The sequence below is a fragment of the Elaeis guineensis genome, chromosome 10 (genome assembly GCF_000442705.2).
Source record: "Elaeis guineensis isolate ETL-2024a chromosome 10, EG11, whole genome shotgun sequence".
Lineage (NCBI taxonomy): Eukaryota > Viridiplantae > Streptophyta > Magnoliopsida > Arecales > Arecaceae > Elaeis > Elaeis guineensis.
Genome location: NC_026002.2, coordinates 38245988 through 38262932, shown reverse-complemented (window position 1 = coordinate 38262932; position 16945 = coordinate 38245988). Strand labels below are relative to the sequence as shown.

At 47.7% G+C, this 16945-nt stretch overlaps 1 protein-coding gene across 1 annotated transcript; it reads left to right on the top strand.

Moving 5' to 3' along the window:
• Positions 1-8695: 8695 nt before the first annotated feature.
• On the top strand, positions 8696-9400 carry LOC140852215 (uncharacterized). The gene is made up of 2 exons (XM_073245184.1): positions 8696-9196; positions 9287-9400. The coding sequence occupies exons 1-2, from the start codon at positions 8696-8698 to the stop codon at positions 9398-9400; spliced, it is 615 nt and encodes a 204-aa protein (XP_073101285.1).
• Positions 9401-16945: the final 7545 nt, after the last annotated feature.

Sequence of the window (16945 nt, the reverse complement as noted above, 5' to 3'; positions counted from 1 at the left end):
GTTGTTGGAAAATATGTCTCAAAGCCAATCGTCAGTCTGTTGACGATTGTGCTCATTCTTGTAAATTATATATGAATTTTTATTAATAAAAATTATTTGATATTTTTTTTATAAATTATCCATTTTTGAACTTTTGTATTGTAATAAAGTCCTTAGGACTATATAATTAATCGACGAAGGAGGATTTGTCGTTTAGTTCTTAAAAATATTCGCGACCAAATGATATGCTGTTAATAGGATGATAGCAATATCGAGTATAGATCGTTGTATGCCATATGAGTTGGTTGTCCTCTTCACCAAGGAGTGTAGAGACATTATTATAGCATGCAGATAGAATATAGGAGTACATTTGTATCGAATGTGACTATTTATCGAGCACTCTGCTGTCAAGAGTAGCTCGTGAAAGGTATGGATATAAGTATCCCTCAGATCTGAGACCACTATGATGACTTGTAAGTAACTCATTGTATTTTAATACCAAATCATCTGAGTTTCTAACTCAGTGATGGAAAGACACTGGGTGTAGTCAAGTACTTATCAAGTCGGTGTATGAGTTAAGATGGAATTGATCCCTCTGAATTAGTAGGAGATATGCATCAGTGTATTTCAATTTAGTAAAATCTTGATCATTATAATTCATAAGATGGATTTGAAAAGTTGAAATACAATATGATCGACTAAATTAGGATTGACAGTGAAATCCTAGGTCACCTTGAGCATTAGGATCAAAGGGATGAATTATACGGTAACCATATACCAGTAGGTTCTAGAATATTACTTTGCAATACTTCGACCTATTCGGACGTCGGGTCACCATTGCTAGATAGTTACATCGATTGGTATAGAAAATTGCTCATATGCTACCAGCTTAGGTTTGAATCTATAGGATCACATGCATTAAAAGATTTAATTAGATCTGATAGCTGAAGAATTCAATTGGATTGTGACTCTGGTGAGGAATTCCACTGAGACTGGGACTCTGGAGGAGAGTCCCACTGAGACTGGGACTCTACTATTTATAGAAAATTAATTAGTAATTAGATTATTATTTAACTCAATTTGATTGAGTAAAGAGCTTTGGATCAAGTCTAACTGAATTAGATTCAGTTCGACTCAGATTAGGTTTGATATGATCAATCTTGATTACAAAAAAAATTTGATCCTGATTCAATCAAAGTTTGAAATCAGCCAATTCCTAATTGAGTTAAGAATTTATTGAGATATTTAGATTTTTAATTGGATTAGGTTCATTTTTATCAGTGAATTCAATCCAAATTTGATTTAGATTAGAATTGAATTAGAAATAAAGAGTCCAAATCGACTAGGACTCTATACTTATCTCCTTGCGCCATACTTGGACCCATGCCCTTATTCCTATGCCAAATTAGATTTGGCTTGATCTTTTTGGCATCAAAGTAGTAAACCCAATAAGGATGGGTGGCAATAATTGATGACTCATAATCCTATCTCTTGCTTAATTCGAATACGATCCGAATTAGAGATACAATGAAAATAAGAAAAAAAATTTGATACAAGGTTGTTGGCACCTTAATAAATTTTTTTTTCATTTTTTTTGGAGAGATCTTGGGCATGTGAGATACTATAATTCTTCTTCACATTAAAGAGGTTTTTTTGGGATGCCAAAAAGTATTTTGGCGTGGACTCTTGGCGCCCTCCCTTGGATGAAACCCCTAATTCCTTGCCTATAAAAATGGTGGCCCTCTTCTTGGCATCAAACATCAATTCCCTTGCTGATTTTTATTTTTTCAGAGCTCCTCTCCTCCTCCTCTCTTCCTTCTCCAGATCTCTTCATCTTTTAGAATGTCCAAGGTGCTTGAAGAAAAAGAGAGAGATCAGCCATCGAAGTTGCTTGCAGGCTAGCACCTCCATGCCCCTGATCTGCGTCAGTCTTCATGTGGATTTTTTTGTAGAGGCCAAATGATTTCGTGTGGCTATGAGTGACCTGAGAAACATCCTCTCCAAGTGTTGGATCAGAGAAGATCAAGATCTAATTCGTTTGATAATTGTTTCTAATCTATCTTGATCATATTGATAGATCTAATAGTTAGATCTAGGATTTTAGCATCGATGAGATCGATATATATTTTTGTTGTTAGATCTAAACTGCATATTTTTCATATCATAGATCATCACATGGTAGTTTAGATTAGATTTTATGTATTAAGATTAAATTGTTTAATCTTTTCTTTTCGCTGCATCAAAGTTTTAAAATTACATGCATAGCACTACCGCATATTTCCTTCGGCTGGCACTTCAAAACCTTTTTTTTTTCTTTAATGGGAGGAAAGGAGGGCTTGACGCCCGACACCACTGCCCGTCGAGGCCATCGCCACTTAGCCGGACGGCCACCTGTGGTCCTTGTGGGGAAGGAGAGCACAGAGGTAGGAACCGTCGCTCTTCTCGATTCCCCTTTTTTTTGTGTTTGGATCTATGGATCCATATGGGGATCAACGGCCCTCGACCACCACCTCATCCTGGTCACTATCTGCTAGACATCGTTGGTCGATCTCTGATTGTGGCTTTGCCAAATGGCAAGGAGCCATCAGCCGTGGAAAGAGGAGGGCATGGCAGGAAGAACCACCGATCCTTTACCTTTTTTTTTTATTGTATACCAAAACTTTAATTCTTCCCACTTAAAAAAAAAACTATGATTCTTTATTTGATTCTAATCTTCTACAAAAATTCGGGCTCTGGTACCAATTGTTGAAAATTTATTGAAGAATATTTTCTCATGGATCTCATACAAAATATTAGAATACAAGAAAATCTTTCAAGAAATCAAAAAAATAAAATCCAATCAATAAATCATACCTTAAAATCTCTGAGTAGCCATTAGTAATCATTGTATCACCATCCTACAAAAGAAGAAATAAACAATGGAGACATAGATCTTCCTCTCCTTCTGCAACTTATGCCTGTCTCCTCAATGGGATGTGTTCTGTCCTAGGAATGTTAGGATCTTAATGTCCTAAAATTTTTGTAGATATATATAGGAGTGGAGAGGGGACCTAGTTCAGTTAATAATGCTAATGGATCCATCCATTACAGAGCCCATTTGATAAGTCAAACTTATACTGATATTTGCCACATTATATGATTAAGACAATAGGACCCAAAATAATATGGTCACAAGTAATCATGAGCTTTTTAACCATTCATTCAGATGACAACTTAGTCCATAATTTTTTATAATAAATGAGAATAAGAAATCAATTTATAATCAATGGAAGTCCATCTTATAAAAATTTTCAAGAAATTAATCTAGCTTAAGTCGCATAATATTTCAGTCCAGCTTTTAGAGACTCCATTGCACCAAAAAATATTAAATTCGATTAAACTGACTCAATGGAAATGCAACATACCCAATTGACTTATTTTATATTCTTTTTTTTCTTTTTTGAGCGTAAGATTACGCAACCTATACACATGACTCGGTTCCGGGGAAAGTTGATCCAGCTTGAGTTGCACCACATTCCAATCCAGCTTTTTGGAAACTCCGATGCACAAAAAAAAAACATTATATAATTTGAACTAAGATTTTAGTTATGTATAAAAAATATGACCTTATAATGAAATATAAAACACACTATTTCTTGGAAGGAAATTATCCTAGTCATTGGGCTGCAAACACTTTCAATAAATAATGAATTGTAACTCTGAAATCATAAGATTGCAGGTAGTTAAAAGAAAAAATTTTATAGGATAGAAATCTGGCCAATAATATAGTATGGTACAAAATATTGGATAGTTAGAAAATAATAAATGTACAAAATAAATATGGTTAAAATGAGAAAGTCGAGTTGGATATATAGTATAATAAAAAAAAATAGAATAAAAAAATAAAATCATTTATAAATATATAGATATAGGATCAATTAAAAACAAATCAAGCATAAGATGACTTAGATGGCTTAAAAAATTTACAATATGGTACTGTTGGGATATACCGACCGATCTCTTTTATGCCGACTCACCCTCGAGTCTGTCCGATCGATGTCCGACTCTACCGACCGCACCGACCGACGACTGCCGATGCTAGCTGCCGGCATCATCCGACCGAAGGTGTGTCGGTCGGACAGACCCATTCTGTTCCCGACTAGCCGAGCAGCGGGGCCCAGATCACCGACTCACTGTCGGGGACGGCAGCCGGCATCCGACTCCCACAATGCACCAGACCAGCCGATGGTGTCTCCGAATCGTCACCCGATGTCCCGCAGCCGAATACTAACGTATGGTCAGTCAGCTCCCCCTCAAACACCGTACGACTGCTATGGGCTGCTGTCCTGACAAGGACATGCGGCGTGGCCGCCCTGGGGCATCGTTCTGCCAAGGACATAGGTCAATCCCAGTGATTTGATGGCCTACGGTGACTTGACAATCCGCGGCGATTCTGACAGCCTCCGATGATTTGACAACTCTCCAGTTGTCTGCGCCATTAATGGCAGGACCACGCCGCGCTCTACTATAAAATAGGGTAAGGCAACAGTGTTGAGGGGGCAAAGCTCCCTAAGCTCTTGAGCTCTCTCTCTCTCTCTCCCTAGCTCTCTCTCGTTGAGCTCCTGATTTTTCACTGTTGCCTAGTCTCCTCTTTGACTTGACCGTCGGAGGATCCCCGCTGGAGGCATCTCCGGTCAGTGTGGACTTTTCTTGCAGGTGCACGACACCAGCGATCGGGCGATGGGGGGATTGGCCGCAACAGATTTGGCGCACCAGGAAGGGGGGTAGCTTCGACAGAGGTAAGATAGCAAGCTTCCTGAGATCTCTCGAGATGACGAAAATCAAAGCTCAGCGATCGAGAGCTACCGGGTCGGCGAGGTGCTCTTTCCGTCGGGAAGAGCCCACTCCTTCACCCTCCATGGCGGAGCCCAGCTCTCCACACCCGACGGTGACCACGGAGGCACAGATCGCGGCGATCGTGTGGCAAATGACCGTTCTAACGGATGCGGTCAAAAATCTCCAGCAGCAACCAACTCAGTTACCTCGACCGCCGGCAGAACAACCGGTAGCGCATCCCATGCCATCCAGAAGCAGCCGCCGACTCCTGCGTCCACTTCCATCTCCTCCTCAAGAGCAGCCGTCTCACCACTCCCACCAAGAAGGGGGGAGGCGGCCACAGCGTGACGCCTGTTGGTCTCGACATCCCTCTCCTTTCCAGCTGGAGCAGGCGAGGAAGGAGAAGCGACTGCAGACGTCGTCCACCTCACTCTCAAATTCATCGGGAGGATCGACTTCTGGAGTTTCTCAACACTGACGGTTAAACGACTACGAGCGCAGGTTCGAAGAAATTGACCGTCGGCTTGCCCAGCTCCAGGTGGATGGACAGAAGTCGTCGAACGACGTCGACTTTCGGACCACCCAACCTCTCTCCCGATTCATCCTCGATGAACCGATCCCTAGTCGGTTCAAGATGCCTCACGTAGAGCCTTACGACGGCTCCACTGACCCAATTGACCATCTGGAGAGCTACAAGGCTCTCATGACAATCCAAGGGGCAACCGATGCCCTCCTTTGCGTCGGCTTCCCCGCCACGCTCTGCAAGGTTGCCAGGGCCTAGTACTCCGACCTCCGCTCAAGAAGTATCCACTCCTTCGGGTAGCTTGAACATTCTTTCGCGGTCCATTTCAGCACCAGCCGAAAGCCGTCGCGAACCTCAGACAGTCTTTTCTCCCTCGAGCAGGGAGAAAATAAGACTTTACGATACTTTATGGCCCGATTCAACGCGGTCACGCTTGAGGTCCAGGACCTCATCGAAGACATGGTTATTTCGGCCATGAAGAGGGGGCTAAGGGGATCCCACTTCACATACTCCCTGGACAAGACCTTCTCCCGAACGTACGCTGAATTGCTGGAGTGCGCATACAAATACATGCGCGCATACGAAGGAGCTTCCGACCGGCGCCTGACCGAGAGCACGGGCCAAAAGGAGAAGCGCAAGAAGGGTCGGGCTCCTGCGGAATCCAGCAGGCCCCTGACCGACAAACGAGTCTCGCTCCAAAGGCGGAGCCCGAGATCGCCCCGACGGTGAAGTTCGAAGCTGGTGCATCGCAGGTATGACTCCTACACTCCCCTCTCTGCTCCTCGTGCGTAGATTTTGATGGAGATTGAAGGAGCGAAATATCTGCGATGGCCTCCGCCACTGAAGGCAAAAGGCCTCGATCGGAGAAGGTACTGTCGGTTCCATCGAAGCCGCAGTCATACCACCGAGCAATGCATCCAACTCAAGGATAAGATAGAGGACCTCATCCGACGAGGCTATCTCGAAAAGTTTCGAAGGGACCCGCCGACTCGGCCCCTTCCCGACCGACAACCCCAAACGACTGAAGAGGCAGCGAATAATCAACCTACTGCTGGAGTCATCAACATGATCTCCAGACGACTGGATCGAGGAACGACTGCTGAAGGAGAGTCGACGAAGAGGTCGCGTCAGGATGATGTAATCATCTTTATAGATGAGGATGCTCGGAGAATCCAAACTTTCCATGATGACACCGTTGTTGTCTCGGCGACAATAGCGAACTATGATGTAAAAAAGATTCTTGTAGATAATGGAAGCTCGACTAATATTTTATTTTACTCGGTCTTTTCTCGAATGCGACTGCCGACCGACCGACTCAGGAGAGTCTCCACGCTCCTGGTGGGTTTCGCCGGGGAGGCCGTCGCAGTGGAAGGAGAAATTACTCTTCCCGTGACAGCTGGGACCGAACCACGGCAAAGCACTGTCCACATGATATTCACGATCATCCAAGTACCTTTGGCCTACAACACCATACTTGGAAGGCCCGGACTAAACGCCCTCAGAGCGATCGTCTCGACATACCACTTATTGGTCCGGTTTCCGACTAAAAATAGAGCTAGAAAAATATGCGGAGATCAACAGCTCGCTCGCCGATGCTTCCAGATCTCTACTCAAAGCACTGAGTCGAAGGACTCCCTTACGGTCGACAAGCTGGACCAACGGGAAGAGGAGGAGCAGGATGAACCGGCTGAACAGCTAATCTCCATCCTGATGATGAGGAACCCTGAGCAGGTCGTCTGGGTCGGGTCGCAGTTGACCGACCCGGAGCGACGGTGGCTGATAGAACTATTGGAGGATAACGCCAACGTATTCGCTTAGTCGGCAGCAGATATGCCCGGCATACCTTCGGAGATGATGACTCACCGACTTAACATCGCCCCTGGCGTGAAGCCTGTGAGACAGAAGAAACGGGCATTCACCCCCGAAAGACAGAGAGCCATCGATGAGGAAGTGGATAAGCTGCTCGAGGCCGGCTTCACCAGAGAAACCACCTATCCCGATTGGCTTGCGAATGTCGTCATGGTTAAGAAAGCCAATGGAAAGTGGAGGATTTGTATCGAGTACACTGACTTGAATCGTGCATGCCTGAAGGATAGCTTTTCACTACCGAAGATCGACCAACTGGTGGATGCAACGTTCGGACATCGACTGCTCAGCTTCATGGATGCCTTCGTCGGATATAACCAGATCTGGATGGCGCCCGAGGACGAAGAGCATACGGCCTTCGTGACCGCCAAGGGCCTTTACTGCTACAGAGTCAAGCCCTTCTGTCTGAAGAATGCCGGAGCCACCTACCAACGTCTCGTCAACAAAGTCTTCAAGAATCAGATCGGGCATAATATGGAGGTCTACGTGGACGACATGCTGGTGAAGAGCGCATAGGCTTCAGACCATGTCCAAGACTTGGAAGAAACCTTCCGCACCCTTCGGCAACATCGGATGAAGTTAAATCCGACCAAGTGTGCCTTCGGGGTAGCTTCGAGGAAGTTCCTCGGGTTCCTCATTTCTCAACATGGAATCGAGGCCAACCCCTAGAAGATAAAGGCGATCATCGACATGCGGCACCCGAACACCAAAAAGGAGGTGCAGCAGCTCAATGGAAGGATCATCGCATTCAGCCAATTCATCTCTCGGTCGGTTGAGAGGTGCCTCCCATTCTTCAAAATCCTGAGGCAGACGAAAGACTTCACATGGTCGGATGAGTGTCGGGTAGCCTTTGAAGATCTGAAGAAGTACCTGATCTCTCCGCCCCTGCTTGTGAAGCCAGAAGTCAGAGAAACATTGTATCTTTATTTGGCTACCTCCCCAGAGACTGTTAGTTCGGTACTCGTCCGGAAGAGTGAGAGCCAAATTCACCAGCCCATATACTACACCAGTAAGGTGCTCCACGAGGCTGAAACTCGATACTTAAGGGCGAAAAAGATGATATTTGCCCTGGTCATATCCGCGCAACGACTCCGTCCATATTTCCAAGCACACGCCATCGTGGTCCTGATCGACCAACCCCTGAGGGCGATCCTCCTTCGCCCCGACATATCAGGACGACTGGCGAAATGGGCGGAGAAGTTGAGCGAGTTTGACATCCAGTACCGACTGCGTCCTACTTTGAAAGCCCAAGTCCTGACCGACTTTGTTGCGGAATGCCCGACAGCCGACCAAATGCCGGAAGATGGGAGCTCCAGAGAAGCTACGACCTCCGGATGTGACCCCAGGTCAACCTGGGTGTTACACATAGATGGAGCTTCCAATGCCCAAGGGAGTGGCGTCGGGTTCCTGCTCACCAACTCAGAGGGGGTGGTTACCGAGTATGCCCTCCGATTCAACTTCAAAGCTTCCAATAATAAAGCCGAGTACGAAGTACTTCTCATTGGCTTGAGAATGGTGCAGGAGCTCGGGATTGACAGCCTCAGAGTCTTCTCCGACTCCCAGCTGATTGTGGGGCAGGTCAGAGGCGAATTCGAAGCGAGGGACCCAACCATGGTGAAGTATCTCCAAAAGGTTAGAGATCTCGTGGCACACCTCAAGTATCTCGAGATCTCCCACATCTCCAGATCGGAGAATGCTCGAGCTGATGCACTCTCCAGACTTGCGACATCAGCCTATGACACTTTGGGTAGGACACTTGTGGAGAGTCTCGAGCAACCGAGCATCGACAGGGCTAAGAAGATATTGCAACTGACGATCGAGCCAAGCTGGATGGACCCGATCGTTCAGTACCTGACTGACGGAACAAGCCCCGAAGACCCTACGGAAGCCAAGCGACTCCGATGGGTGGCCTCCCAGTACGTGATGATGGATGGACAACTCTACAAAAGGTCGTTCTCCCTTCCCTTGCTACGGTGCCTCAGACCGTCGGATGTGGACTATGCACTCAGGGAGGTGCATGAAGGGATTTGCGGGAGTCACCTGGGGGGCAAATCCTTAGCCTACAAAGTCCTGCAGCAGGATTACTACTGGCCCACCATGAAGAAAGATGTGGCTGACCTGGTTTGGAAGTGCGAGCCATGCCAGAAGTATGCTAATTTGCAACACCGACCCACCTACCAACTGATCACCCTCGTCGCCCCTTGGCCCTTCACCTAATGGGAGATCGACATACTTGGTCATTTCCCTCCGACGTCTGGTCAGAGAAAATTTATAGTTGTCGCCATCGACTATTTCACCAAGTGGGTGGAGGCCGAACCCCTGGCGCAAATCATCGAACGCAAGATGGAAGACTTTGTTCAAAAAGCCTTCATCTTTAGGTTCGGGCTACCGCACACCATCATTACCGACAACAGGCGACAATTCAACAACAATGATTTCAGAGAGTTTTGCACGAGATTCTATATCATGCACAAGCTGACCTCGGTCGGCCATCCATAGTCCAACGAAGAAGTCAAGGTGACCAACCGGACCATTCTGTATGGGTTGAAGACCCAACTGAACGAAGCCAAAGGTCTCTGGGTCGAAGAGTTGCACTCGATCCTGTGGGCATATCGAACGACACCTCGTGTCCCGATCGGGAAAACTCCTTTCAACCTGGCCTTCGGGACGGAGGCGATGATCCCACTGGAGATCGGGCTACCATCAAATAGAGTCAAGCAATACTATGAGCCAGACAACTCTGAGTGTCGGAGAGCTGACTTGGATCTCCTTTTCGAACTCCGATATGAGGCTCAACTCCGCATGGCATCCTACCGATAGAGAGTGGCCCGATACTACAACGCTAAAGTCAAACCGAAGTGCTTCAGACCCAGAGACCTGATTTTGAGAAAGACGGAAGTCTCGAAGCCTCAGGATCAAGAAAAGCTATCCCCGAACTAGGAAGGACCCTACAAGATAACCGACACTTGCAGGTCGGGCGCCTACCGACTTGAGACCTTAGAAGGGATGACTATTCTTCAAACTTGAAATGCTGACAACCTGAAATTGTATTATCAATAAACTCCGTACGCCCTTCTTGCTCAGAATACAATACGATTTCAGAACTCCAGAGTCCGTGAAGTTTGGCCCTCCGCCGAGAGTCGGCTCTCGCCTGAAGTACGAGCTTTGACGTCCCGACTTGAGCCCTACATCTCATCAGAAACCTACGCTTCGATCGCCAAATCTACGACTCGATCGTCGAATCTACAGCTCAATCTACGTCCCGATCACCGATGACATATCGGATTCTACAACAGGGATCGGGGGAGTGGAATGTCCACGACGGCCCCCCACCTCTGAAGGCAAAGGGCTTCGACCAACGTCGTTGGCTAACTTGCCAAACTTTTGACTAAGAAAGGGCAAAATGCCGAGACGACTGTGACGTACCCGCCCGACCAAGGTCTAGGCAATGGATATTCGACTTGCGACAAATCAATCCGATCATGATCGATCGAAGGATATTCGACTTGCCACCGTTTATCGTATGTCCCAACGTACGCGCCTGACCGAGGGCCAGACGATGGGTATTCAACTTGCCATCGTTGCCTTATCTGAATGCATCGGACGCTACTCGACTATCATACTCTACGGAACGGTCGTGTTGACGAGCCACGTTCGGGGATTGGCTGACACCCGGGCCCATGTGCGCACCCGACCAAGGTCCGGGCGACAGATGCTCAACCTACGATCTGTATGACTCTCGACCATTGGATCCTAAGCAGCCTGCACGGCGGACGGAATGCTGACCTGTGATCGGAGCTTGTTCTACCCTTAGCGGGGCGCACGCCACTGATCACTTTGATCGGCTATGCTGGATCCTACCGAACGTCCTAATGAGACATATCGGAACTACGACCTATGTACCCAGAGATGGTTCGGATGATCAAACACATTTAACTATAAATGGTAAAAAGTGAGAAGTCTTTGATTTTTACTAAGTCAAAATTGGGACGAATCTCGATTACAAAATTGGGACGAAGCCCAATTATAGATATCGAAGACTAAACGGAAAGCAAAAAAAGAAGAAAAAAGTACAAAGGTAATGGTGCGGACACTTCGACTATTCGTCGGAGTCGGCTTCTTCCACCAGGTAGAGCTCGGGAGCAACAGGCGTGCCCACTCGGGTCGGAGAAGGATCGAGGGTCGGAGCCGCCCCACCTTTGGCAACTGCTTCCGTCGGCTGTGGGTCGGCCTCCTCCTCTGCGGCTTGGCTTTCCAACCCTGGAGGGACGACGCCGCTCAAGTCGAGCTCCGGGTGTAGACTCCGGATCGCATCCCAGGCATCCTCGTAGCCCACCCGATAGGAGGTAAAGCCGCTCTCCAGGAGCTCCTCCCGGTACTCGTCCGAGCCTCGAAAGTCCTCCACCGCCCGACTCCGCGCCTCCCTGGCCGACTCCACCTCCACCTTCGCGATATCGGCATCGGCTTGGGTGGAGGATAAGTTCTCCTCAGCCTTAGAGAGGTTCTCCAGGCTGACGCGAAGCTGTTCGCGCTCGACCTCAAGCTCCCTGACGCAGCCGTCCCGCTCACACCGCAGTCGGTGGACGGAGCAAGTCTTGCGTCGAACTTGCTCCCGAGCTGACTGAAGCTCGGCCTTCGAGGTGGCTAGGCCGTTGGTAAGTCGGGAGATCTCCTCCTCGAGCCTAGCATCCTGGTCGACCGACGACTTCAGCTGATCGACCAACGTCGCCTTCTCAGCTTCGACTGCCTCGACCCTATTCTTCCAAGCCACTCAGAGATCGTCGAACCTCCGATACCCGGCCTCCAGCTCGGACATGTTGTAGATTAGCTGCTAGTAACAGGCCGATTGTCAGAAGATAGAACTAATAGAAAATAATAATGAAAATGAAAAGGGAAGAAGAGGAGCTCACCTGAATCATAGTCGGGTAGAAGGAAGAAAGCATGTCGGACACCCACCGACTCTTCATGATCTCCCGATCGGTCGGGAGGATGGTCGCCTGACACAACATCCTGGCCAAATCGTGGTTTGCCAGGGCCGACGCTCCTTCGGGAAGCTGGACGTCGGACGATGCGGTGCGGTCGGCCGACCTTATGTCGTTGCCCGACGCCATCGGGGCCTTCCCTCGTTCAGCCGCCCAGGCCCTGAAGTTGGGAAAAGATGGGAGGCTCGAGCTCTATTGGGTCCCTTCCGAGGCCGCGACGGCCGCCGATGCAGGTCGTTCGGGCTCGCGTGTTTCAACCCGAACTTCTTCTATGGGCTGTGCAGCCGACACCCCTTCAGCTGCTCCCTCGACCGCCCGTCCCTCGGATGGTGCTTCGGGCGGCATCACCGGCACCGACAGTGCGATAACCAGCTCATAGCCCGAAGCATGTTCAGAGTCAGGCCGCATTGCCGTCGTGTCAGTCGGGGATGCTATCTGAGGCCTCTTGGGAGGCCGTGAGGGCCTGGCCCCAGTAGCCGGCCTCTTCCTCGCTGCATGTTGCCGAATGTCGGCATCTGTCAGCCTCACCCTCGGCGGCATGCCTGCAATTTTAACAGAGGATCAGCACAAGTCCAAAGACAGATAAAAAAGACAAAAACGACCGACCGACCAAACAGTACCTAAATGCGGGACCGGAGTCAGGCCGTCGTACAGAGCTTGCTTGGTGACGAGCTCCCTCTGCTTCGGTACCGACACGTCCTTGAATCGATGGAAATCCTCTCGGTCTCCAGCCTCCACCCGACTGTTCTCATTTGGCTGAGTCCGAGGATCACCCCAGGGGGAAGGAAACCCCCAAGGTAGTGAGGAGGAAGCAAAGAAAAACTGATTCTTCCATCCGTGGATCGACGATGGAAGACCAGTAATGAACGAGAGGCCCTTTCGGGGACTAAAGAACCACCACCCCCAGGCTTTCGAGTGGGGTCGGAGGATAAAGAATGTCCGAAAGAGAAAAATACGAGGATAGATCGGCAAAAGCCGACACAGCAAGGTGAAACTGATTATCAGACAGACTGAGTTCGGCGCCAGTTGCGCCGGACAGAGCCCGTAGTAATCCAAGATGTTCCGGACGAACTCCAGAATCGAAAAATGAAGACATGCCCGAAGGTCCTCGACATAGAAGGCCACCTGGCCTAGAGGTGGATTGTTAACCCGACCCTCAGCCCTAGGGGAGAAGAGCTCGAACTGCTCTGAGATACTGAACTGCTCCCTGAGCTGTTCGACGTTCGCCCCCAAAAGTGAAGAAACCTCCACCTCCGAGGTCGATCGAGAGTCGTCAGTCGGGTTCCCCAACTGACTCCCTCGGGGAGAGGTTCTAGCCATAATGCTAGTCCCAGAAAGAAGAACAAAAAGAAAACGACAAAGGAGGAAGGGTGTAAGGAGACAAGAACAGAAAACTTCGGGAAGAACTCAAAGGAAGAGGATGAAGACAGCTGCCTGGAACTGGGGGACTACTCGACAAAGCCTCAGTGCCAGAAGCAAATTTGCAGTAAAAGTGAAATTTTGGATGTAAGTGGCCGCACATATATAAGGCCCATCAACGGTCGAGATAAAAGTACACCGGATGAGGGCTTTTCGGATGCCGACACGTGTCGGCGCCTGGGCCCTTCCTCAGTCTGACGATTCGACGCATCCACCACCAGATCAGGCTATGTCGCCTCCATCCACGTGAACGGATTCGGCCCAATGGCCCCCTGTCACGTGGTAAAAAAAAATCGTGTCTCGGGATTCACTAACCGACGGTGGTTTGTGTTCCCGAGGAGATGGCGGTTCAAGTTCCCGAGAAGACGGCGGAAACGGCGGTTCCTGTTCTCAATGGGACATCTGATACCAATGGGACATCTGACATCAGACCGTTCATTGGTACGGTCGACAGAGTCTGAGCGTGACATGATGGAACTCCAGAATCAGAATACGGCATGATGGATATCCACTCCTTTCGTCCGAAGCCGTCGCCCACGCGGAGACGCTGGCCAGCGTGACATCCGACTCAGGAGTGGGGGGGGCAGCTGTTGGGATATACCGACCAACCCCTTTTACGTCGACTCACCCTCGGGTCTGTCCGACCGACGTCTGACTCTACCGACTGCATCGACCGACGACTGCCGACGTTAGCTGCCGGCATTATCCGACCGAAGGTGTGCCGGTCGGGCAGACCCATTCTGTTCTCGACTAGCCGAGCGATGGGGTCCAGATCACCGACTCACTATCGGGGGCGGCAGCCGACGTCCGACTCCCGCAATGCACCAGACCAGCCGATGGTGTCTCCGGGTCATCACCCGACGTCCCACAGCCGAATACCGACGTATGGTCAGTCAGCTCTCCCCCCAAATGCCGTACGACTACTATGGACTGCTGTCCTGACAAGGACATGCGGCGTGGCCACCCTGGGGCATCGTCCTACCAAAGACATAGGTCAATCCCAGTGATTTGATGGCCCACGGTGACTTGACAATCCACGGCGATTCTGATAGCCTCCGACGATTTGACAACTCTCTAGTTGTCTGCGCCATTAATAGCAGGACCACGCCACGCTCTACTATAAAATGGGGTAAGGCAACAGTGTTGAGGGGGCAAAGCTCCCTAAGCTCTTGAGCTCTCTCTCTCTCTGTCTCTCTCTTTCTCCCTAGCTCTCTCTCGTTGAGCCCCTGATTTTCCACTGTTGCCTAGTCTCCTCTCTGACTTGACCGTCGGAGGGTCCCCGACTTAGGCATCTCCGGTCAGTGTGGATTTTTCTTGCAGGTGCACGACATCGGCGATCGGACGACGGGAGGGATTGGCCGCAATAGGTACAAAGGATACACTAGTATCAAAGAGTAATTTGACATTGATAAAAGGAAATAAAGTAGAGAGATCGAAAATTAAATATAAATGAGTAGTAAAGAAGGGCTAAATATCTCGGCACCTTTAGAAAGTTGATAAGAAGGATTTAACATCTTCTTGCCGATTTGAGTTGGGATTTTGGTTCATAATTCTTAATTCCCTCTTTATTGATAATTGTGTTTGCTTGGAATAGGCCAATTTTTTATCGATATAATCTAATTCAATTTATTATGATTTTTAGAAACTCTATTTCATTCATTAAGGTTTTGTAATATAGATGGTATGAAAGCATTTTAAAAAGGAGTTACAAGGTAATTCATTTGGAGATTTGTTAGTTGCCCATCATTCTCTACAAGTGTGAACCGTATCAGGTGGTATTGTAATCCTTTGAAATTTATCTTCTGAGTTGGCCCATCAGGTAACAATGAGTTGGAGTCTATTGTGTTGCCTTGAGGCCAAAATGAAGGCTGGGATTCCTTGGATAAGCGCTCTCTCTTTTGCACGCGTTTTTTGGGTCTTTCCAATAGCCGATGTAGAAATTTTGTTGAGCGGATTGGGCCTGGCCTCAGTTAACTCCGGCACGTCATTTGGACTTGGACAGGGGACTGGGCTCGAGCCTCCAATGTAACATCAAGAGCATGAAACAAACGAAACTCGACAAAGTTATAACCTAAAAATTTCTGAAAACTTGAACAAAGAATGATACTGATGATGATGGGATTGATTTCTATAATTCTATGTGATTTGATGTGACTTTAGAGTTCAAGTAGCATTACACCTGAAAGAACTAAGAGATGGGAATGGCTTGTCGTAGAATATTTTATTTTTCTGACGATTTGCGCTTCTTATGGAACTCAACTTTCCTTTAGGATTGTTGACCAGCATGGTAATAATTAATTAGTTGAAATGATTAATTTTGTGGATGGTATTCTCACCAACTTCCCATCATGCATTATAATGGTCCTTTACATGTCAAGTAGTTTTACCCTTGAAAAAAAAAAAAAAGGGTCAAGTAGTTGGGTGGGTATGCTATCAAAATAAAGTGGGTGGACAACATTCGTCTGCACCAAATGCTTCAAGTGTTTAATTTTCTCTGAAAACTAGAAAAAAAGAATAAATTTTCACTGGTCATTTTATAAGAAAATAAAATGCATGTCAAACACCTTGGGGGGCGGGGGGGGGGGGGGGGGGTGGGGAAGGAAAACTCTGGAAAGTTCAAATGAGGTTCTCCTCTCTGTGGATAAGAGATAGGCTTACCAAGCTATAGTTGGAAAATACTATTGACTTCTGCTCTGTATTGATGACTTTGAATGAACTTTCTATTTTCCATGTCAACAAAAAACATAATTATTCATGTATTATTTTCTAAATCAATTGTCACACGTACATCCATCACCAGGTTGCTGATTAATTTTACATATTTGAGAGATCTCCCATGAGCGGCCTTCATGCATGATGCTCATGTGGTCATGTGTTTGGTTAGGACCTATCAATGGATGGGCAAGTGGTTTTTGATATAATTTAGTGGCTCATATTTGGTTCCTTTTTTTTTTTTTGTTTTGTTCCCATTAAGTGGACCAGGATAAATAAGTGATCAGAAGAGCCAGCGCCCTTTGACAAGTCTACGTAGAAGTATTCAAACTGACCGAGTCAGGCAGAGACTGCTCGACCAAACTTTTTAATCACCATTGGTCAAATCAAACCCATTAAACTAGTCCCTGGCCAGCGGGTCCAATTCGCGCGGTCGTCAACATCAGCAAACAGCTTTTTTTTTTTTTTTTTTTTTTTTTGGGTGACGTGTCAGGTTCTTCGAGCGCAAGCAAGATACAGGATTCCTTTTTTTTTTTTTTTTGGCAACTAATTTCAAATTTTTTCATCGGTCCAATTTATACGCAGCTTTCACGTGTGCCGCTCAACTTCTCTGGTCTTATGGGTTAAGCTATGATTGGTGAAGAAAAAA